The sequence below is a fragment of the Ranitomeya imitator genome, chromosome 2 (assembly GCF_032444005.1).
Source record: "Ranitomeya imitator isolate aRanImi1 chromosome 2, aRanImi1.pri, whole genome shotgun sequence".
NCBI classification, from domain to species: domain Eukaryota; kingdom Metazoa; phylum Chordata; class Amphibia; order Anura; family Dendrobatidae; genus Ranitomeya; species Ranitomeya imitator.
In genome coordinates, this window is record NC_091283.1 from 791,370,620 (window position 1) to 791,393,739 (window position 23,120).

General features: G+C 42.1%; 1 protein-coding gene across 2 annotated transcripts in view; it reads left to right on the forward strand.

Annotated features, from left to right (window-relative positions):
- The window catches only part of STYK1 (serine/threonine/tyrosine kinase 1), a 54,360-nt gene extending 34,318 nt beyond the window's left edge, over positions 1–20,042 (forward strand). For both annotated transcript variants that reach the window (XM_069753648.1, XM_069753649.1), the window contains exons 7-10: positions 1,340–1,548; positions 7,100–7,140; positions 7,745–7,841; positions 13,328–20,042. In XM_069753648.1, the coding sequence (XP_069609749.1) occupies positions 1,340–1,548; positions 7,100–7,140; positions 7,745–7,841; positions 13,328–13,532 (552 nt within the window). In that variant the 3' untranslated portion in view covers positions 13,533–20,042. The remainder of the gene's footprint in view (positions 1–1,339; positions 1,549–7,099; positions 7,141–7,744; positions 7,842–13,327) is intronic.
- The last annotated feature ends 3,078 nt before the right edge of the window (positions 20,043–23,120 follow it).

Here is a 23,120-nt window from a genome sequence, read left to right on the forward strand (position 1 = left end):
TGCCCGATCCATATGGAGAGTCACTGGCTCATAATCAACCTGTATGATTCACGGTGTAGAACAAAGAGCATCTTCCACTTTGACAGATCCAACTTGTCCATGTATGTCATGGTTAAATGTCACATTATTTCTCTATGGTCTCGTAAAGACTCCATATCCATTAATTGAATGTTAGAAGAACCTGCAGATTTCAGTTGGCCCAATCAAACATCTTATGGTGGTCTCCAGACTTTTTCCTGACAAATGGTAATTGGAGAGAAAAGGATGGGGTAGTTAAAATGTAATCGGCCAATCTTTTTGGTTTTCAGAGGAGATGAGACTCATAAGGGCAACGGATTTCTTCTCTCTCTTGATTGAAAAAAAGGCTGAGCAGAATGCGCATTTGTACTGGGGAATTTAGTGAGCTAGTGGCGGTCACAAAGACAGCTATCTCATGATGCCCAGCTTCAAGCAGCATTCATACTGTAAGATAATTGTCAATGAGCATTGTTATCATTATCTTGCCGTGTAATCAGGCTCTCGATAATAATAATCTTTATTTTTATGTAGCGCTAGCATATTTCGCAGTGCTTTAAAGTTTGCACACATTCTCATCGCTGTCCCAGATGGGGCTCACAATCTAAATTCCCTATCAGTATGTCTTTGGAATGTGGGAGGAAACCAGAGGAAACCCACGCAAACACGGAGAGAACATGCAAACTCTTTGCAGATGTTGTCCTTGGTCTCGATCACCCGATGTATGAGCAAATGCTCGATCAATGGGTGAAATGATCTTTTATGAAGCATAAAAGATCATCAGTTCTCAGTGCTTCGTTCTATATAAAGAGGACTCGCAACGCCAAGAACAAAGGCAAAATGGCAGCTTGTGCACTTGGTGATCTAGTATAGATCATTCAGTGCACATGGTTTACTTTAGTTTCCCTGTGTAAACAATCATTCAGAAGACCGTCAATCAGTAAAAGTTTACCGATCGTGTCGTGTGTAAATGGACCCTCCTAAGTGTCTGACTGCACACAAAGGCTTATTGTTCACTATAACTAACATGACCCTATAGGATTACTACTGAATATCACAGCACGGACAATATATGTAGCCTGAATATTTAATATTGCAGCTTTTACAATTACTATAAATATGGCTACAAAGGTTGTTGGTTATTCACTCTTCAAAGTGATTCCAAGATTTCATTTATAGTTCCTGGCGAGTAGGACTCTAAAGATGGCCAATCGCAGCGAGATCATTGCTTTTTTTCGAAAGGTTTAGTTATTTCCCCTATATTGTAGAAGACAAAGTTTATGGACGCTCTATAGTGAGTAATTGCTGTTGCCTTCTGATACAGGATTTCCTACATGAGCGGAAACTAGTGCATGGAGACGTCGCAGCCCGAAATGTTCTCATCCAGCGCGATTTCACCATAAAACTGACTGGACTGGGTGGAGCATGTGATATGTATACAAGAGGGAACTTTCCTGCTCGACGTCCTGCGCCATTGAAATGGATGTCTCCCGAACGTCTCCTTCACTTACCTATCACAGAGAAGTCTGATGTGTAAGTTCACCTCAATATCTGTTATGCCACACATGCCATCTAAAGAAAAAAAAACTTTAAAAAATGAAGTTGGCCTCTTGATCAACAAATTGCTGTAAGCCTAGTTTCCAAAACTCTTTGCGATCATATCGTATTGTCAGGGAAGCTGTACATATATGCTAGCCACCTTAGGGAGAGACTCAAGTTGGGCTAAATGTAGCGGGACGAAAGAGACCGAAAAGCCCTCTACTTAAAGGAAATACATAGTGGATGCTTTCCTGAAACGGAAAGTACTTGAAAGCAGCATAATACAAAGAATAGCAGGTTTACACAGAATCCTTTGCAGTAGGCGGAGCTATGCAAATCATCTCTTTCCACCCCAGTCGAGATGATTTTCAAAGCTCCGCCTACTGCAAAGGATTCTGGGTAAACCTGCTATTCTTTGTATTATGCTGCTTGCAAATACTTTCCGTTTCAGGAAAGCATCCACTATGTATTTCCTTTAAGTAGAGGGCTTTTCGGTCTCTTTCGTCCCGCTACATTTAGCCCAACTTGGGTCTCTCCCTAAGGTGGCTAGCATATATGTATCGCTTGCTCACCGAGCCCCACTCCATACAGCCAACCAATTCCAGCCCTGTGCTGATGAGGGCCTAAAGCCCGAAACACGTGTCCACAGGTAGGAATTGGTTGGCTGTGTAAATTTAGAAACTAATCCGCAGCATTGCACGCTTGGCGGTTCCAAGCGCTGTGGATTAGACTGGGGTGGAAAGAGATGATTTGCATAGCTCCGCCTACTGCAAAGGATTCTGGGTAAACCTGCTATTCTTTGTATTATGCTGCTTGCAAGTACTTTCCGTTTCAGGAAAGCATCCACTATGTATTTCCTTTAAGTAGAGGGCTTTTCGGTCTCTTTCGTCCCGCTACATTTTGCCCAACTTGGGTCTCTCCCTAAGGTGGCTAGCATATATGTATCGCTTGCTCACCGAGCCCCACTCCATACAGCCAACCAATTCCAGCCCTGTGCTGATGAGGGCCTAAAGCCCGAAACACGTGTCCACAGGTAGGAATTGGTTGGCTGTGTAAATTTAGAAACTAATCTGCAGCATTGCACGCTTGGCGGTTCCAAGCGCTGTGGATTAGACTGGGGTGGAAAGAGATGATTTGCATAGCTCCGCCTACTGCAAAGGATTCTGGGTAAACCTGCTATTCTTTGTATTATGCTGCTTGCAAGTACTTTCCGTTTCAGGAAAGCATCCACCAGGGAAGCTGTAGGCACCCAAAGAATTACATGCCAGTCATTTTAATTAATAGATGACCATGTAATATGTGGACAGTCCATGTCTGACATGGCAAGAGCTTTATTTTCTCAGTGGTTCTCCACTCTGGCCAAGACAGTCAGGGTGCTGATTGGGGGTACTTGTTCACTATAACCTTTCTTTCAGTGTAAATGCACCTTTAGAATGCAAAGATACATTTTTACCTGGAAGGAGACTGATAATCGGTAACCAAAACTGGACTCAAAGACTTGTACTAAAAATGCCAAAAATTGTAAGCACTTTATTGGCATCCTCAAGCACTAAATTAGACTTATAAATGACTCACCCAAAAAAAGTTCTAATAATATATAAATAGATACAAAAATATTATACATAAATAAATATAAACAATATTAATTATAATTGATTATGTAAATAAGTATTAGAAGAAAAAAAAATTAAAACACCCCATAAAACCAAATAAAAGAAAAAAAGGCAGTGTTGTCAGTGGTATATAACACCATGATAAATAACAAAAACAATAAATTAATTTAAAAAAAAAGAAGGGATGTTACAGTGCCTGCACAAACATATAATCAAAACACAGAGCTTCTAATAGCCTGCTGGGGTAAGTGACGGAGTCAGCAACTTTGTGCTCCATCACAACTGTTAACAGTATGGGAGTCTTGAGAACATTGATTCTGCTAACAACGTAGCAGACAAGGCGGCCCATGACCAGACAGGCCCTTCTGGCATTTGCCAGAATTGCCCAATGGCCAGTCCGGCCCCGGCACCGTTACAGATAATGTCTTACCGCTGATGATGGAAAATCTGGCACAGACAGACATGACAACTTCTTCTACCCTGAACTCGTCTGCAGAGAATACAACAAAGACACATTTCACTTCATGTTCACACACTCATATTCCAGCCCCATCACCATCTATTCCCAACCTGCACAAACGCCTCATCCTGCTGATACCCCAATACTGAGCCGCTGTTGCTGTATGTGTCCCTATTACTGCACCTGCTGAGTGGTTGTCTGTGCCTTCTAAATTTTAAAGCACCCCTCTATAACATAGTTATGCCGGGTGCAAGTGCCCTAGAAAACAGTGCCCACATTTTGCTCCCTAGAAAGTAATAATGCCATGTGTGCCCCTTTGATAGTCACAGTAACCTGAGATCCCCTATAACAAGAAGTGCCCACTTTACATTTAATAATGTCTCGAGTCTGCCCTCTTGTACAGCTCCCCTATACACAGTATAATTCCCCCTCACTCTATAGTAACATCCACACAGAATACTGACCCCTTAGTAGCCCCCAAACTGTTTGATGGCTCCAACACTGTATAATGGCCCCTTCACTGTAATCTCCACACTGTATGATGGCCCACTAGACGGCCTCCATATAGTATAATGCACCAGATCATCCTAAACATAGTATAATGCACTCCCCATAGGTCTCCATATAGTATAATGCACTCCCAATAAGCCTCCATATAGTATAATTCACTATCCATAGGTCTCCGTATAGCATAATGCACTCCCTATAGGACTACATATAGTATAATGCACTCCCCATAGGCCTACTCTATAGCACAAGACAGCACCCCCATAGGCAGACCCTGTAGTATAAGACAGCACCCCATAGGTAGACCCTGTAGTAAAAGACAGCACCCCATAGGCAGACCCTGTAGTATAAGGCAGCACCTCATAGGCAGATCCTGTAGTATAAGGCAGCACCCCATAGGCAGATTCTAAAGTATAAGGCAGCACCCAAATAGGCAGACCCTGTAGTATAAGGCAGCTCCCCATAGGCAGACTCTAGTAAAAGGCAGCACCCCATAGGCAGACCCTGTAGTACAAGGTAGCACCCCATAGGCAGACTCTGTAGTAAAAGGCAGTTCCCCCATAGGCAGATTCTGAAGTATGAGGCAGCACCCATATAGGCAGATCCTGAAGTATAAGGTAGCCCCCCATAGGCAGATCCTGAAGTATAAGGCAGCCCCCCTATAGGCAGATCCTGAAATATAAGGCAGCCCCCCTATAGGCAGATCCTCCTGAAGTATAAGGCAGCCCCTCTTTAGACAGATCCTGAAGTATAAGGCAGCCCCCTATAGGCAGATCCTGAAGTATAAGGCAGCCCCCTTATAGGCAGATCCTGAAGTATAAGGCAGCACCCCTATAGGCAGATCCTGAAGTATAAGGCAGCACCCCTATAGGCAGATCCTGAAGTCTAAGGCAGCACCCCTATAGGCAGATCCTGAAGTATAAGGCAGCCCCCCTATAGGCAGATCCTGACATTTAAGGCAGCTCCTCTATAGGCAGATCCTGAAGTATAAGGCAGCCCCTCTATAGACAGATCCTGAAGTATAAGGCAGCCCCCTTATAGGCAGATCCTGAAGTATAAGGCAATACCCCTATAGGCAGATCCTGAAGTATAAGGCAGCCCCACTATAGGCAGATCCTGAAGTATAAGGCAGCACCCCTATAGGCAGATCCTGAAGTATAAGGCAGCCCCCCCATAGGCAGATCCTGAAGTTTAAGGCAGCTCCTCTATAGGCAGATCCTGAAGTATAAGGCAGCCCCCCTATAGGCAGATCCTGACGTTTAAGGCAGCACCCATAAAAAAAAACAATAAATAAATACTCACCTCTCTTTCTCCTTGTTCCAGCGGTGCTCCAACCTCCCGCTCACCTTCTGACAGCGGGCGCCGGGTGGTGACGTCATCGCGCCCACTGTCAGCATCGGCAGCGCTCCTTCCCTCATCAGTGCAGTGACGGGCGGGGAGCCCACTACTGGCATCGGGCCCCTCGGCATAGTGTGCTGATACACTTACAGTAGCGTAGCTCCGCGTGGGCCCCCTCTGAGCACTGGGCCCGGGGCCATGGCCCCCTCTGCCCCTCTGGTAGCTACGCTACTGCCTGTGACACATGAGAGGAGCCAGTGAACACATTTTGTGTGCTGAACTTGGTGAGGTGTCGCTCCACCTCCTGTCAGATCAAGTGTGGTGCGACGGCGGTGACCGGGTCAACCGAAGGTGGGATGATATGATTTTATACGTTTTAGGTGCAGAGGATGGAGGCTTAAATCAAAGTGTCTGGACTGTTGTCCTCCAGGGCAGATGGTTCAGGGGGTACTTTTCTGGTGTGGGGTGGTCATGCAGGAGAGTAATTATGGTGGAGGTGATGGATGTTAAAGTTACCAGCGTGTCAGATGTATTCATTGGGAGGTTCTATTCTTAAGGGGGGAAGCATTGCTGGGGCTGCCTGCCTGTGAGAAAAATTTTCAGGGGGGTAAGTTGGATGTTAAAGTTATCTGGTCGCTAGTCTTTTAGGGAAGAGTGTTATTATGTTACCTAATGGCGGGTTTACACGACAGGATCCAACTCCCAATTGGCTATATACAAGCTCATCTGCGTTTTTTTTAATGTCAATCACTCATCTATTCACACAAAATCATCATTAATAACATTTTCTGTACCCATAAAACATCACATTATGGGAAAGACATCACCTGTTTACAGAAGATGATGTGCTGCCGAAAGAGATGATTGCTAAGCAAGCTTGAAAATCATCGCACCCGACAAGCAAGTGCTTTGCGCGTTTGTTGGGTGTTTGCTGGCCTGTTTAGATGGGCCAATAGTTGGCCTGTCAAAACAGCTCAAATCCCGAATATTGGCTCCTTTAAATAAGTCATAGCTTATGACAATATGACTGCAAATTTTCAACGGAGGATTTTGTTGTATCATCATGTGTTGCATGTGGATCTTTGAGACGTTTGCAGCAGATTTTACGGATAAATAAAAAAGTAAAATGCGTTATGAAAATCCATTGAATCAATTGATATGTGAATTTATACTCTGCACTGCAGAGTAATATGCAGATTTTTTCTGCAGTGTGTGGATAAGATATGGTAACATTTCATTCACTTTAACGGTCGTATTTCTCGTGTGAGCATCGCCCATTGCAGTGCACGGACTGGCACCTCTCCTGACCTGAGCATGACAGAGCCGATGGTCAGTCAGAGGATCCAATCCTCACACGACAAATATGGCTGCCTGTCTGCGCCCTAACTGCAAAACACTGCAGATTTGCTCACAACAAATCCAGACGGAAAGTCCATCACATACAGTATCTGCCACAGGTGACCATAACCCAATAGATATTTGTACTAGTAATTGGATAAACAAATAGTTTTTGCCGCCATTCGTGATTATTTTTGTTTATTTTCATATTTTTATATTCACATTTCCATCTAAAACTCCATACAGACTGCACTATTCTGCGATAATAATGTCTTTTAATTTCTTTCAGGTGGTCCTTTGGAATTCTGCTTTATGAGATGATCACTTTGGGTAAGGATGTCTCTTCTGCTTAGGTCATTTTTACACATGTGACAGTCACGCTCCGAGAATGGACTGTGATGTCCTGATTTAGCTGCAGGTCTTCTGATGTTCAACTGTTCGCGGACTGTAAAATTTAGACTTGTAAGACCGGTCCTACTCCATTTCCTGCAAGTTCGTAAAAAAAAACCTAAAAGCACACATTTGTTTTGTTTTTTCCTTGTATGCCCCTCAAAAAATCCAAATTTCATCAGTGTGTTATATCTGATTTTTATCTGTTTTTAGTCTGTTTGCCCATTTTTACTGGACTGCCCCAATTAGGCAGCGGAGAGCCGGCTGTCAATCAGCATGACACCAGTAGTTCCGCCCTGTCAGCAGGAAGAGAAACTACTGCTCTGTTGACAGGGAGAAGCTGAATCTCTGGCAGGAGTGGTCAATGACCGGCGCCGGGTACAGGCAGGTTGTTGCCTCTGTTTACATGCCTTTTTTTTTTTAAGTCCCCGATATTCCTTTGAAACAGACGTGTGAATGAGGCCCAAGTCTAAACCGTCATTTTTATTTATTTATGTATAAAATTTATAGTGCTTAGTGTAAACAGTAATTTTCTCTGTTCTAGGTGCTCCTCCTTACCCCGAAGTTCCTCCCTCCAGTATCCTGCAGCACTTACAACGGGGCAACATCATGAAGAGACCACCCAACTGCAAGCAGCATTTGTAAGTAACAATACGGTATCTTTATCCGTCGCCTTCATCTTCTGGACCATGCCAAATACTGTACAATTGCATTGGGCTAAATTCACACCTGTGTTGATGCGTAATGGAAATTTCCACTACTATAAAAAGTTAAAGAGTAAATAAACGTTACATCTTTTTATATTTTTTGCCCATCGTGGAAAGTTATGAAACTTTTTCAAATCACTTTAAATCACTTTATTAAGGGATTGGCCTCCATTCCTGTAAAAAAATGCATGTAATTGGCTTCCGAATGCTCTACTTTTCCACAGTCTACTGGCCTGCCATTAGCTGAATTGATATCAGTATATTCTGATTTAGAGTACAGATGCGTCCTTACCGGAGAGTCACTAGTCAGGGTACATTAAGGAGACAATCAGGAACTAGTTATTCCCCCGCTGCCATCACGTGCCTTGTTCCTGATTGTCTCCTCAATGTACCCTGGTTAGTGTACTGGCCAGCAAGAACGCTAGCCTCATTACTGCATATCTGCATATAGTAAAACACAGGGGAAGAGACAAACACAGGACAAAGAAAAATGGACAAAATACTCATCTTCAGCCTCTGCTGCTAAGCTCCAAAGCAGCATAGCACCAGGAGTCTGAACTCCAGCAGCAGAAACACCACCGATACACGAGAGCTCCTCACTCCAGGATGATCTGCATAGAATAACTCTATTATTGACCATCAGCTGATGGGTCATGTGACTACTTACAGGGAGGTGGGAGTGGTTACCAACAAACATCAGCTGACCAACCTAAAAGCAGCTGCTTGCAAGAGACTGACATTAACTCTTGTCCGACCAAGAGAAAAAAAAAAAACATTTAAATTACAGCAGAACCAGAGCTGCCATGAATGCAATATTGAATCATGACACATGCCCTTTTTTTTTTAAAGTCCCGGATATCCCATTTAATAACCAGTATGGGGGTCATGTGACCCCAGCAGCCACCCAGTGGCTACTGCTGGGCTGCACCCTTTGCAATCCATCTGAACGGTTGTTTTCTGTGGTCGTGTGTACCCCACTCTAGATGTTGATGCCAAGAGACCAGCGGAGAACAGAACACAGAGGACAGATGATCTGCTTTTGTCTGTTAGGTCACTGTCTGTTTTTTGTTTTTTACATCACACTGGACCCATTAAGTTTCCATTTTACAGTAGTGGAAGCCTCCTATGAGGTTGTTTTGATCCTTCATAAGGCAGAGTAACAAAACTGAAGGCATGTCGGAGTCATTGCACATCAGACACCTTATTACCCAGTAAGATGTACTTACAAAAATGAAGGTTCTTAGCGCATAAATTGGCCATTTCATGTATGCCCATCAACCACGGCAAGGTGACGTCCCTTTTCTTTATATCTATATATCATCTATCTGCCTCTTTATCTAATTACCTATCTAATTATCTATATATCCCATATCCATCATCTATCTATCTGTCTGTCTATCTAATTCTCTATATATCTATATTTGCTAAAAAAAAAATTGAAGCACTCTTACTTTGAAAAGGAGGAAAAATAGTATTTATTCCTAGCCTATGTGTACCATGGAGCCGACTGTTGTTGCATACACCCAGGGCCGGCTCCAGGATTTTGTGGGCCCCGGGCAAAAGAGTCTCAGTGGGCCCACATACCACGATTCATGATGCACAGATACGGAGGAGAAATATAGATATACTACACAGGGCCTAGCCTTCCCCCTCATCCTTCACATAGGCAGATATGCACACACACAATACGCAGACATACACACACACACACATCTACAGTACGCAGACATGCGCACTCACACACACACACATGCACACACACAAATACGCAGACATGCACTCACACACACACACACACATGCACACACACAATACGCAGACATACACATACAGTACGCAGGCATGCTGCACACACATACAGTACTCAGACATGCACACACACAATACGCAGACATACACATACAGTACGCAGGCATGCTGCACACACATACAGTACTCAGACATGCACACACAATACACAGACATGCGCGCACACACACAGACAATACGCAGACATACACATACAGTACGCAGACATGCTGCACACACATACAGTACTCAGACATGCACACACAATACGCAGACATGCGCGCACACACACAGACAATACGCAGACATACACATACAGTACGCAGACATGCTGCACACACATACAGTACTCAGACATGCACACACACACACACACACACAGCACTCAGACATGCACACACACACAATACGCAGACATGCACACACACACAATACGCAGACATATACACATATTGCCAAAGCTTGTGGGATGGTCGACCCTCTTGCTCCATTTTTGACTTTTGCTATGGAAGCGTTTCTTATCTGGGAACATTCACAGTTCTCTACCTTAATTTATTGATTATGGGCCAAATCTCAAGTCAGTGTTTTATCCATCCAGACACACCAGGAAAATGATCATTCAGCAGACTGCTCCCGTATCTCTCCAGACTCCCCCCTCCTCTGGCATGTGGCTGTGGAGGGAGCGCTGCTTGATCGATGGCCGTCACTTAAACAGACATGGCCACCCACAGTGCACGCTGCAGCTGTGTCTGTTACTAATGATGCGGTCAGGCAGACACTGTGCCTTTAACTTTGCTTGTGTGTCCGCCCGGCCGCGTCATTACTAGCAGAAGCAGAGACATCGCTGCAGCAGCGTGCACTGTGCGCGGCCATGTTTATTTAAGTGACGGCTCAGCTCAAGTAGTGGCGAAGCTGCTGAGGGAGCAGCCCAGGCTCCCTGGTATCCTGGCCACGAGTGGGCCCCCCATTTGTTCAGGGCCCCGGCATTTGCCCCGGTACGCCGGGTGCTGACGCCGGCCCTGCATACACCAGTCTTAAAGGAGTTGTCTGGTCTAGACAGGCCGTACTGGGGCCAAGGTATTGTGGGAACATAGTGAGCTAGTAGGGTTATGGATTAAATGGGGTTAATAATTTTAGTTTAGGTGGAGCTGAGGGTTGAATGATGGGAGGGAGGTAGGGTCAGAGGGGGGTCAAGAGTCCAGTATAAAAGGGTCAGTGATCATATAGTGAGGAACCATTTTAGGTACCTTTTTACTTGGAAACAAGAAGCTTCCACCCACCCATTTTTAGTTTGTAAATGAGGTTTGAGGGTTTGTTATTTTATTTGGGTTCTATAATAATGTTTATTATTATTTATTTATATAGCGCCATTAATTCCATGGTGCTGTACATGAGAAAGGGGTTATGTACAGAGTTATAGATATACAGTAAACATGTTTACAATGACAGACTGGTACAGAGAGAAGAGGACCCTGTCCTTGAGGACTTACATTACTATCCAATAGTAATAAAGGGTTAATAAAACAAGCACACGTTAGGAAAAAAGTATTTTAATATTCTTCATTTAACCATACTTACCATACTTCAGCGCCTGCAAAAAAACGTAAAATAATAAACCGTATACTACCTGTCCGCTGTAGTCCAATTAATAACGAGTGTCCCACGACGATCTCCCCTATAGAGGGGAGAGGACCCTGTCCTTGTGGACTTACATTCTATTATTGTCATTCTGTTTATTTTTGGTGTACATCGAATTGTTTTAGAAATTTCATGGCAGCGTGGCATGGGGGGGAAGGTCCTCAAAGTTGGTGGAATTAGGGTATGGAGGAGGGGATCGCAAGATGTCCTGGACTCCCCCTGGGTGAATTTAAGTGGTTGGGATTAAATAATCCCACGGAAGGGATGGATAAGAGACCCATCACGGGGTTCTTGTCTTGGCTTGGCCAGGTTTGGTTGTTATCTGCCTCCGAGCTGGTACGTAGTGGCTGTGGGTAAGACCTAACCTGGGGCCGATGTGCAATTTTTAGATATTGGTGGTTGTTTTATCTTTGGGGCTTCGAGGACCACCCCTTCTGGGAATTTATTGTTTAATATGTTTGTATTTAATGTTAATAAAGGCTGCTGTGGCCATTTAATCCAATTTAAGTCTATTGTGGTTATTGTTTTAGTAGTAAAGATGATAAAGGGGAGGTTATAGAGTTAAAAATTTGGGAGTTTTAGAAGCTCATGTGAGTCACGAGTACCCCTTTTGTCATGAGCTATAAGTCTGTTGTCAGTCTGTGACTGCAGACTTGTGAATAGTCACATCACAGGCTGCGGTGTCAGCTCCGGGAGAGGATTTGGTGTGACTGCGAGTATGCAATTTGCATACATGAGGTCATGTGCTGACTAGACTGTATTCGGCCTCACTGAATGCAAGTGTATTGAGCGAGACTGGATACACGCTAGTTGGACTGTGGCCGAAAGTATGCACATCGCATGATCACTCACTAGCTGAGAATCCTCACAGCAATGCAAGTTCTGTGAGGATTCACAATTCTCCAGTCACATAGAGTGACCGCAGACTTGTAGTTTTAGACCGGAAAACCCCTTTAATGAGGAGCTCCTTAGAGTTGGATGCATTGAATTCATTAAGATGTGCACACCACTTAATGAATTTGGTGCATCTTCTGAATGGTGTGCGCTTCCGTGATCTGGACCAGAAATGCCACTCCAGTCAAGGACTTGGAGTAACATTTTTGGCCTATAAAGTTTTAACGGGTACCATCTTGCCTCGGCTGCATCCATTTCGATGATTCAAACTGGCGTGAAAATGCCAAAAGTCGCAACATTCTTGTGCAACTCCTCACTATCTTTTTATTTATAAACCTAATCTGTGCATTCATCTATCAGTTATTATCTATCTAGAAGAAAAAAATGGAACAGTGCCGTATAGATGAATTCAGGACGCAAGGCCCTCCAAACAAATAACCATTTGCATAAATAACACAAAAGAAACAAGGAGGCAGCACTACAATAAATGATGAAAAAAATGGACTTTATTATCCCATATGATGTGGCAACGCTGCCTCCTTGCTTCTTTTTTATCAATCTATCTATCTATCTATCCATCTATCAATCATCTATCTAATATTTATCTATTATCTATCTAGCTATCATATATCTATCATCTATGTATTTATTTATTATCTATCTAATATCTATTTATCTATTATCTATCTATCTATCTATCTATCATCTATCTATCTATCTATCTATCTATCAATCATCTATCTAATATTTATCTATTATCTATCTAGCTATCATCTATCTATCTATTATCTATCTAATATCTATTTATTTATTTATCTATCTAATATATATATTTATATATTATCTATCTATCTATCTATCTATCTATCTATCTATCTATCTATCTATCTATCTATCTATCCATCTATCCATCATCTATCTAATATTTATCTATTATCTATCTAGCTATCATCTATCTATTATCTATCTATCTATCTAATATCTATTTATCTATCTATCTATCTATCTATCTATCTATCATGATGATAATAAGAGATGTTGATATTCCATATACTGTATTACTAGGACATACAAATACTACAACAAATCTCTCTTTACAGATACAATATTATGAAGGTTTGCTGGATCTGGAAAGCATCAGACCGGATTTCTGTTCCAGAAGTGCAAAGAAAACTTCAATCTGGCAAGAAATCTTCTAACGACAGGACAGTGGTGCAAATCCCTGAGCTGATAGTACCAGATCTGTACGAGGGAGTGGCAGGGACAGAGGTTGTGAAATTGGAGTCTGATTACACTGTCCTCTAACGGAAAAGCCATAGAAAATTGATTAGTAACTTTAATATTTATTTATGAAGACCAAGGAAGACGTCTATTTACATGAAGGATTTGTCTCAAAAAAGGTCAAACTATAAGAGACAAGTATAGAAGAACAATGATCCGAGCATGGGAATGTTATATTAACATTTTCTTTACCTTGCCAATGGTCCAACTGACAGTGAAGGAGTCAGAAAACACCATCTTGTGCATCAATACTAGCTGTCCAATGGCTTCACTGTCACATTTCGCATTGAATTTCTATATGTAGTTTACATTTTGTATGTTTTTTTTCTTAATCAAACATTCTGAATTGCCCTCTGAAAAAATCATCTATATTATCTATATTCTACGGTCTGCTAAAGGGTTATCCTCAAGTTCTCTCTTGAACAGCTCAGGGCTATTCAGTCTCATTACATCCCGATTGCTAGCAGGGTGGGGCATCCTCCTTGAGTGGCAGTTATGGTAAGAAGCAAAGCTGTAGCATTAGTAGAATGATAAAGCTCAGCACATGTTCTGCTGTAACACATTTAGTTTGTTCTGGAGCCTACACTGTTATCACTATATTTAAATAAAGAAATAACGGCACACGAGCAAGCACACAGGCATGACAACCAAGAGCTGTGATTAGTAGACCTGTTGCCAGCTTTGGATTTTGAAAAAGTTATAACAGCAGCTTGTCAGGAGCTGAGAAGGAGTGGGAGGGTTGAGCTGCTAACTGTTACATATGAACCAATGGGCTGGAAAGAGATGGCTGATATGTTAAGAGATAACTTCTCTACTGGAATGTAGCTACTGTGCACTTTTTTTGGGGGGCCAGAGACTGGGCAGGCACTAATGGTCAAACTCCATGGAAATGAATTGTATGCTATAATAAATAAAAGCTCTCATTGCAGGAGAATGAAAGCAGATGAAAAAAAGCAAATCGATTGCAAACGTATTTATTTTCATGTGGTCAAACTAATTAGAGCAATGTAATAATTTTAGAATACCCTTTTAATATAAGGAGTTAAATTTGCAACTTACTAATAACCTTCACATCTAAAAAGGTTACAAGATCTTTAGCTCCACATCCACGGGTTCTTTTCTGGTTTGTCTCAGACACAGGACATAATTTCTTATGTTAGCAAATAGCCAGACCTGTGTAGAAAGGGGGCTTGCTGAAAGCTCACTTCAGTAGATGAGATAGCCCCATTAGGATGACTGTTTGGGAGAAATATGATAATACCCCTTTTACCTATAGTGATGTTACCCAGCCCATTCCCAAATGTATGCATAACTTTAAAGAGATCCACTGAGTTTCCATACAGATGACCCCTTTCTGGATGGCTGCATGTTCTGCAGGGGCCGTCCTAAGCTACCTCTGCTCGTCATCTGAATGACTAATCCAGCTACCGGTATGAAGACCTTTATGCATTTTAGAAGTGGGGTGAGCCCTTTTTGTCAGTGGCAGCTTGTTCAGCTTTTTCCCAGAAGGTCTTTTCAATATTTGCCTGTATACCTTATAGCTCTTTTTCTGTTGTTTTATTTTTTGTTTTTTAACCATGAATACGGTACTTTGGTTTCAAAGTGTTATAGCTGTAGAATTTATTGTACAATGAATTGTCCCTTTCAATTTTAAATGACCCCTGCACTGCTATTATTGAAGCGTAAGATATTTCTTACCATCATTTCTGCATTTGTTTGGTTATAAGGCTCTCCATTATTTATTTAAGGACAGGAATTTACATAGTAAAATTAGGTCAGAAGTTTGCATCTTCCTCTGAGTTACTTTGTGCCTTCAAAGCATTAGATGATTATGGCTACAGTCAGCCCTCCCTTTCTCATTAGGAGAAAAACTGTGAATAAATAGTTATAGTCTCGTTCCTAAGAATATCTAGAGTATATTACTAAAATAAAGGCACCAGCCATTTCTAGGTGAGCTTATTTGCTAAATTTGTTCATATCTTAAAATACTATTGAACAGCTTTTTTCCACTTTCCTATAAAATTATTCTTTGTAACTTAAAGGGAACCAATCAGCACATTTGCATGTATAGAATTACTGGTATAGCTATACAGGTTTTTGTTCTGCAATCTAAATGATATCTTTTTTGTAGAGATCTCATGGGTCCTTCATGAGAAATCTAGCGTGGAAGCCATATGCAAATACCGCTCAAAGACTAGTAGGGGTGTGTCAAAGTACTTGCACTGCTTCTTCCAATACACTGACACGCCCCTTAAGCACTTCCAACCTGATTTGCATATGACTCATAGGAATAATTTTTTTTATAAGGGGACAACTACCTATAAAGCCATACTATTTCCATCTGTAAAACCATGCGGAGAGGTTCCCTTTAAGTAAGTTTCAATTAATTCCAAAGCTCTTATATGGATCCAAAGTTACCGCTTGTATGGCTCCTATATCCCCACACCTCAGTATGCACTAAGCTTCTATACTCCCCCTAGTGGTGACGGCAGGCAGCCAACTTTTTTTTATCTGTTCAACTTTACATAATAGAAAATGCAACTTAGTCTCTAAAAAGATGTTAGGATCAGTTTCAGATCAGTAATTGAATATTTTAAATGATTCAATGTTTTAAGCAGATAAATTCTATAATAATTTTCAAATGTGGACATACAGTGTGTACGGAAAGTATTCAGACCCTTTAAAATTTTTCACTCCTTGTTTCATTGCAGCCATTAAGTAAATTCAAAAAAGTTAATTTTTTTCTCATTAATGTACACTCTGCACCACATCTTGACTGAAAAAAAACCAGAAATGTAGAAATTTTTGAAAATTTAATAAATAAGAAAAATTGAAATATCACATCGTCATAAGTATTCATACCCTTTGCTCAGACACTCATATTTAAGCCACATGTTGTCCATTTCCTTGTGATCCTCCTTGTGATAGTTCTACTCCTTCATTGGAGTCCAGCTGTGTTTAATTAAATTGATAGGACTTGATTTGGAAAAGCGCACACCTGTCTATATAAGACCTCACAGCTCACAGTGCATGTCAGACCAAATGAGAATCATGAGGTCAAAGAAACTGGCCAAGAAGCTCAGAGACAGAATTGTGGCAAGGCACAGATCTGGCCAAGGTTACAACAGAATTTCTGCAGTACTCAAGGTTACTAAGATCACGGTGGCTTCCATAATCCTTAAAAGGAAGAAGTTTGGGACCACCAGAAGTCTTCCTAGACCTGGCTATCCAGTCAAACTGAGCAATCGTGGGAGAAGAGCCTTGGTGAGAGAGGTGGAAAAGAACCCCAAGATCACCATGGCTAAGCTCCACAGATGCAGTAGGGAGAGGGGAGAAAGTTCCACAAAGTCAACTATCACTGCAGCCCGATGGAAACCTCTCCTCAGTGCAAGACATATGAAAGCCCGCAGAGAGTTTGCTAAAAAAAAGGACTCCCAGACTATGAGAAATAAGATTCTATGGTCTGATGAGACGAAGATAGACCTTTTTAGTGATAATTCTAAGCGGTATGTGTGGAGAAAACCAGGCACTGCTCTTAACCTACCCAATACAATCCCAACAGTGAAACATGGTGGTGGCAGCATCCTGCTATGGGGGTGTTTTTCAGCTGCAGGGAAAGAATGACTGGTTGTCATTGAAGAAAACATGAATGCGGCCAATTACAGAGAAATCCTGGATGAAAACCTCTTCCAGAATGCTCTGGACCTCAGACTTGGCAGAAGGTTCACCTTCCAAGAAGACAATGACCCTAAGCACACAGCTAAGATAACAAAGGCATGGCTTCAGAACAACTCTGTGACCATTCCTGACTGGCCCAGCCAGAGCCCTGACCTAAACCCAATTGAGCATCACTGGAGAGACCTGAAAATGGCTGTCCCCCAATGTTCACCATCCAACCTGATGGTACTGGAGAGGATCTGCAAGGAAGAATGGCAGAGGATCCCCAAATCCAGGTGTGAAAAACTTGTTGCATCATTCCCAAGAAGACTCGTAGCTGTACTAGCTCAAAAGGGAACATCTACTCAATACGGAGTTAAGGGTCTGAATACTCTTGACCACGTGATAATTCAGTTATTCATTTTTAATAAATTTGCAAAAATTACTACATTTCTCTTTTTTTCAGTCAAGATGGGGTGCAGAGTGTACATTAATGAGAAAAAATAAACTTTTATGAATTTTAACGAATAGCTGCAATGAAACAAAGAGTGAAACATTTAACCCCTTTCTGACCTCGGACAGGATAGTACGTCCGAGGTCAGAAGCCCCGCTTTGATGCAGGGCTCCGGCGGTGAGCCCGCACCAAAGCCGGGACATGTCAGCTGTTTTGAACAGCTGACATGTGCCCGTAATAGGCGCGGGCAGAATCGCGATCTGCCCGCGCCTATTAACTAGTTAAATGCCGCTGTCAAACGCAGACAGCGGCATTTAACTACCGCTTCCGGCCGGGCGGCCGGAAATGACGTCATCGCCGACCCCGTCACATGATTGGGGGTCGGCGATGCGTCAGGATGGTAACCATAGAGGTCCTAGAGACCTCTATGGTTACTGATCACCGGTGGCTGTGAGCGCCACCCTGTGGTCGGCGCTCACAGCACACCTGCAATTCTGCTACATAGCAGCGATCTGATGATCGCTGCTATGTAGCAGAGCCGATCGTGCTATGCCAGCTTCTAGCCTCTCATGGAGGCTATAGAAGCATGGCAAAAGTAAAAAAAAAATTAAAAAAAATGTGAAAAAAATAAAAAATATATAAAAGTTTAAATCACCCCCTTTCGCCCCAATCAAAATAAATCAATAAAAAAAAATCAAATCTACACATATTTGGTATCGCCGCGCTCAGAATCGCCCGATCTATCAAATAAAAAAAGCATTAACCTGATCGCTAAACGGCGTAGCGAGAAAAAAATTTGAAACGCCAGAATTACGTTTTTTAGGTTGCCGCAACATTGCATTAAAATGCAATAACGGGCGATCAAAAGAACGTATCTGCACCAAAATGCTATCATTAAAAACGTAATCTCGGCATGCAAAAAATAAGCCCTCAACCGACCCCAGATCACGAACAATGGAGACGCTACGAGTATCGGAAAATGGTGCAATTTTTTTTTTTTTTAGCAAAGTTTGGAATTTTTTTTCAACATTTAGGTAAAAAATAACCTAGTCATGTTAGGTGTCTATGAACTCGTACTGACCTGGAGAATCATAATGGCAGGTCAGTTTTAGCATTTAGTGAACCTAGCAAAAAAGCCAAACAAAAAACAAGTGTAGGATTGCACTTTTTTTGCAATTTCACCGCACTTGGAATTTTTTTCCCGTTTTCTAGTACACGACATGCTAAAACCAATGATGTCTTTCAAAAGTACAACTCGTCCCGCAAAAAATAAGCCCTCACATGGCCAAATTGACGGAAAAATAAAAAAGTTATGGTTCTGGGAAGGAGGGGAGTGAAAAACGAACATGGAAAAGCGAAAAATCCCAAGGTCATCCAGGGGTTAAAGGGGTCTGATGATATACTTTCTGTACCCACCGTACCCTTTTATTATTCCTGGGTATCCAGTGTCATTATCTTTACATTTATGGGTAGTTTTACAAACTGAATTTTTGGACATTTTACAATTTTTTTAATTACCCGATGTTACTATGTTACTTTACAGTTTGTTTCTGGATATTTTTCTGGATGTGTTTTTTTGTCTTCCACGAAGACACATATTCCAGGTATAACATGTTTTTTTTTTTTTTTCCTTCACATTTTACTCATAGGGTTTTCTATAGGAATTAAAGAATGGAAAAAATGCATGTTTAAAGTATATAAAAAAAACCATTACCACTAAAAATACTTGAAAGAAAAAATAAAACAAAAACGCTGGTAAAAATGGATATAAAAAATGATAACAATCTATGTGCGAGGAAAACCTTAGACACAACTGTATTCTTAAGTCTTTGTTATCCTTCAACAGCAAGGTTGAAGGATTATAACTAATATATCAGGGAGTAAATTGCAATTCGTTTATATTAGAAGCCTCTCAGGACACATTATATATTTATATATATGTGCATATGTATATGATTATAGTGATAATGTTACAAACTTATGTTGCAACATACATACCTCCATTTTTGTCATGACGGGAACATTTTGATATCAAAGCTCCTTAAAGGGGTTACCCAAATATTACTTAAAGCACGGAGCGGTCAAATACTAGCCAATCGAAAACATAGGTTTTGTAAGATCACTGGAGCATCAGTGCTGGATACTCTGAAGAGAGAAGAGCTGAGTGATGATTCTTTTTTTCTCATTTTTTAACCTTTGAAAATGTGTTCATATTTTTTTTTTAGCTTGGTTGAAATTCCCTTAATGAGCTCTAGATAAGGATCATTTTGCAAAAAAAAAACAAAAAACTTTTTATGACTTTAACATATAATTCTCAGGTTAATGCACATGTTGAATGTGCATGTCAAGAAGAAATTTGCACCTTCCTATGTATGAAAATATGTAATATACTGTATTTAATAAAATATTTTTGTTTAATAAGGTTTACTCTTGTTAGTTTTTATTTTTCATATTTTTATTTTAAGTTGCAATAAAAGTAGCATTTGGACAACGTATGGATGAATTTTTAACTTAAAGTGAACCTGTCAGCAAGATTGTGCACAGTAACCTACAGACAGTGTCAGGTTGGTGCCGTTATACTGATTAAAATTATACCTTGGTTGATGAAATCCGTCTTGTGGTTGTTGTTTAATCGTTATTTTCAGTTTTCAGGGTCTTCATGTGGTGCTCTGCTTATATATTCATATATATGGCTTATGAGAGGTCACTGATCCCTCAGTGACCTGCCCCCTATTTTACATACTGAATATAATATGTGTTGAAAAAAAAATCACATTCAGCAGGCAGGTGCCAGCAGCGGCGCCTGCACTGCAGCATAATCACATCTACAATGTGCATCTAATTATTTTATTTAGGGATATACATTTATTCTGATAAAAAAAAAGTGGTGCATATGTTTCTATTATACTTTTGCTCTGATTGTTCCACTCCTGATTTTGGCTTACAATAACTGATGTAAAACACTGAACGTGATAATGTGGTAAGTTATTGATTGTTGGGGGTTTGACTGCTGGGACACGGCTGATTGGTAGAATATGGAACTTTTATCCCCATTAGAATTGAGCGGCATGTACAACCCGACCACAGATCATTCATTCCCTCAGTGGCAGCATGCTGCACTTGGCTTTTTCTGGAAGACCCAAAGCGGATGAATGGAGTTGTGGTGAGACAAAAATGCGCTGTCAGGTATAAAAGTTCCCTGTTCTTCTGATTGATGTGGTTTCCAATGGTCAGATTCCACCAATCAATAAGTTAATACCTACCTAAATTGTGAATCGTTCATAATATGTTTTCAACAAAGAACACCTTTAAAGGAGAGGTCGGTGCCCAGCAAAACCCCCCTCAGCGTGGGCGGAGACCGGCTTGGCAATGGGTTGGAGAGAGGTGGGGGTTATCATCTAGAGAGGGGTGGGCCCAGATTGGGGGAATTACAAGGACAGGGAGGGGTCCAGCATTATCCCACTCTCAGAGGTCAGTAACATTCCCCCTGTATCCCACCAGAACACACCTCAGGATGGCTCTATTACCCAACTCCTAGAGAACTTGAAGGCTGTAGCTGAGTCTCACACCTGGCTGGCTCGAGATGCAGGCTGCAGGCATCATTCGTGATGGCAACATCATCGCTACCTGAGCGGTAATCCCTGTCATTTGCGGCCTCCAACAAGGCTGTTGCCAGGCATAGCTACCCAGACTCAGTGCCGGGGCTTGGCAGGACACGTGTGAGTAAGCCCCAGCCTGAGAGGAATCCATCAGCCAGGCTGAGTCCAGCTGCGGTTAGCTGGCCTCTGCCTGCGATGGGGATGGAGCTTGCACATGCCAGGGCTGCTCGTACTAGTGATGTCATGGCGGCTCAACATGGCAATGTTCCTGTCAGTCGACCTGCCCCTTCTTCTCCTGATGTCAGCCGTATGTCCCTGGATGGCCAGCAAACGGGCGGTAGTTTTTTCCCTGGATGGGTAACTGGCCAATATGGAAAACCCTCCTACAGCTTCTCCTCATACAGCTTCCCATCTTTAATGCCAGTTCCTGTCAGCATTTTGCAGATTCCCCGAGCAGGGAGAATATCAGTCAATGAGTTGTTCACTACTGGGTCATCCGTCAGGCTGCAGCACATCCCCAGCGTTCAGACCTCAGGCAGCTGAGGTTTCAGCAAGAAGATTCGGAGAGGCAGACAGGCACTTTGATTCAGGATTTTCGGCTGGAGGGATCCCAGTTCCTTCGCAGTCCAGTGAGTACTATTCAGTGTCATGTCTATTTCTTCCTAATATTATGTTTTCAGGAGTAGTGGATGGTCATGGGGTAGGCTCGTCAGCATCAGGTCAGGTAGTTGAGGGTCAGTCAGATTTGATTACTGTTGGAGTTATGGACGAGGGCAGGGCAACTGCGGGGTACCTAGCCTCGTGGGTCAGTCCTCAAGCTAGCAGGCAGAGTGGGTCTTCTAGTGGGATCGGGCTCTCGAGTCGAGTTTCTGATCAAGTGTTGATGTCCGTGCAGACCAAAAAGGAGAAGGATTGTAGGATTTATCTTGATGGTAAGGTGCATGGGGAAGTTTGCGCTTGTTTCGAAGGTCCCCTGGGAGCCCATCTTATAAAAACAACTAAGAGAAAAAATTTGGAAAGATGAGTACGTCAACATTTTTTACCTATGACTATTGGAAAAGTTTAATCTAGATAAAAGTAAAAAGGAGGATAGCAAGAAGGAGGATGATGAGAAACGGAGATGGTGCTGGATTCTTCAAACATTTGTATACTGGCTTCAGGAGGTTGACATTTTGGCTAGTGTTAGAGGTGAAAAAGGCCCAGAGAACTGCTCTCCCCGATATTGCTATATGGACTCCATTGGTGAGTCCCATATGATTTATGGGGACAAATGTGGCTACATGATGATGAGCAGTTCAGTTAACGGAAAGCTATTTGTCCCGCCATATGGTGGGATCAAAAGGACATTGGCCTTTAGTTACGGGTGATGGCACCAACTATATACAGTCATTCCTTTTACGGGAGATAGGAGGGTGCTGCCGGCCAATCCGCTAGTCAGTCAGGAACGTAAGAGACTGGTGGCCAGTCAGGGCAGCCGGCACTACAAAAGCCGGATTTATGCTGGCAATTCAATGAAAACCAGTGTAAATTTGGGGTTAACTGCAAATTCAAGCATCTCTGCTTCCTGTGCTGTGGTTTCTCCCATGGTGCTGCAAGATGCTTCAAAAAATTAAGGCTAAGTCAGTTCCTAGTAATACACACGGGGGACACACCAGTGAAACTAACCGTGATGCTCCCTTATCTAAATAGATTTCCTGATTGAGAAATGGCTGTGCTGTTGTGTGGTTTTGAGGATGGTTTTAAGATTCCTTCTATGTTTAAAATTCCCCGTGTTCTCAAGAATCTTAAATTGGCGGACCAGTATGCGGCTGTGGTTTCCAAAAAGTTGGGCAAAGAAGTTGCTTTGGGGAATATATCAGGGCCGTTTAAGGAACCTCCTTTTACTGACCTCATGGTTTCTCC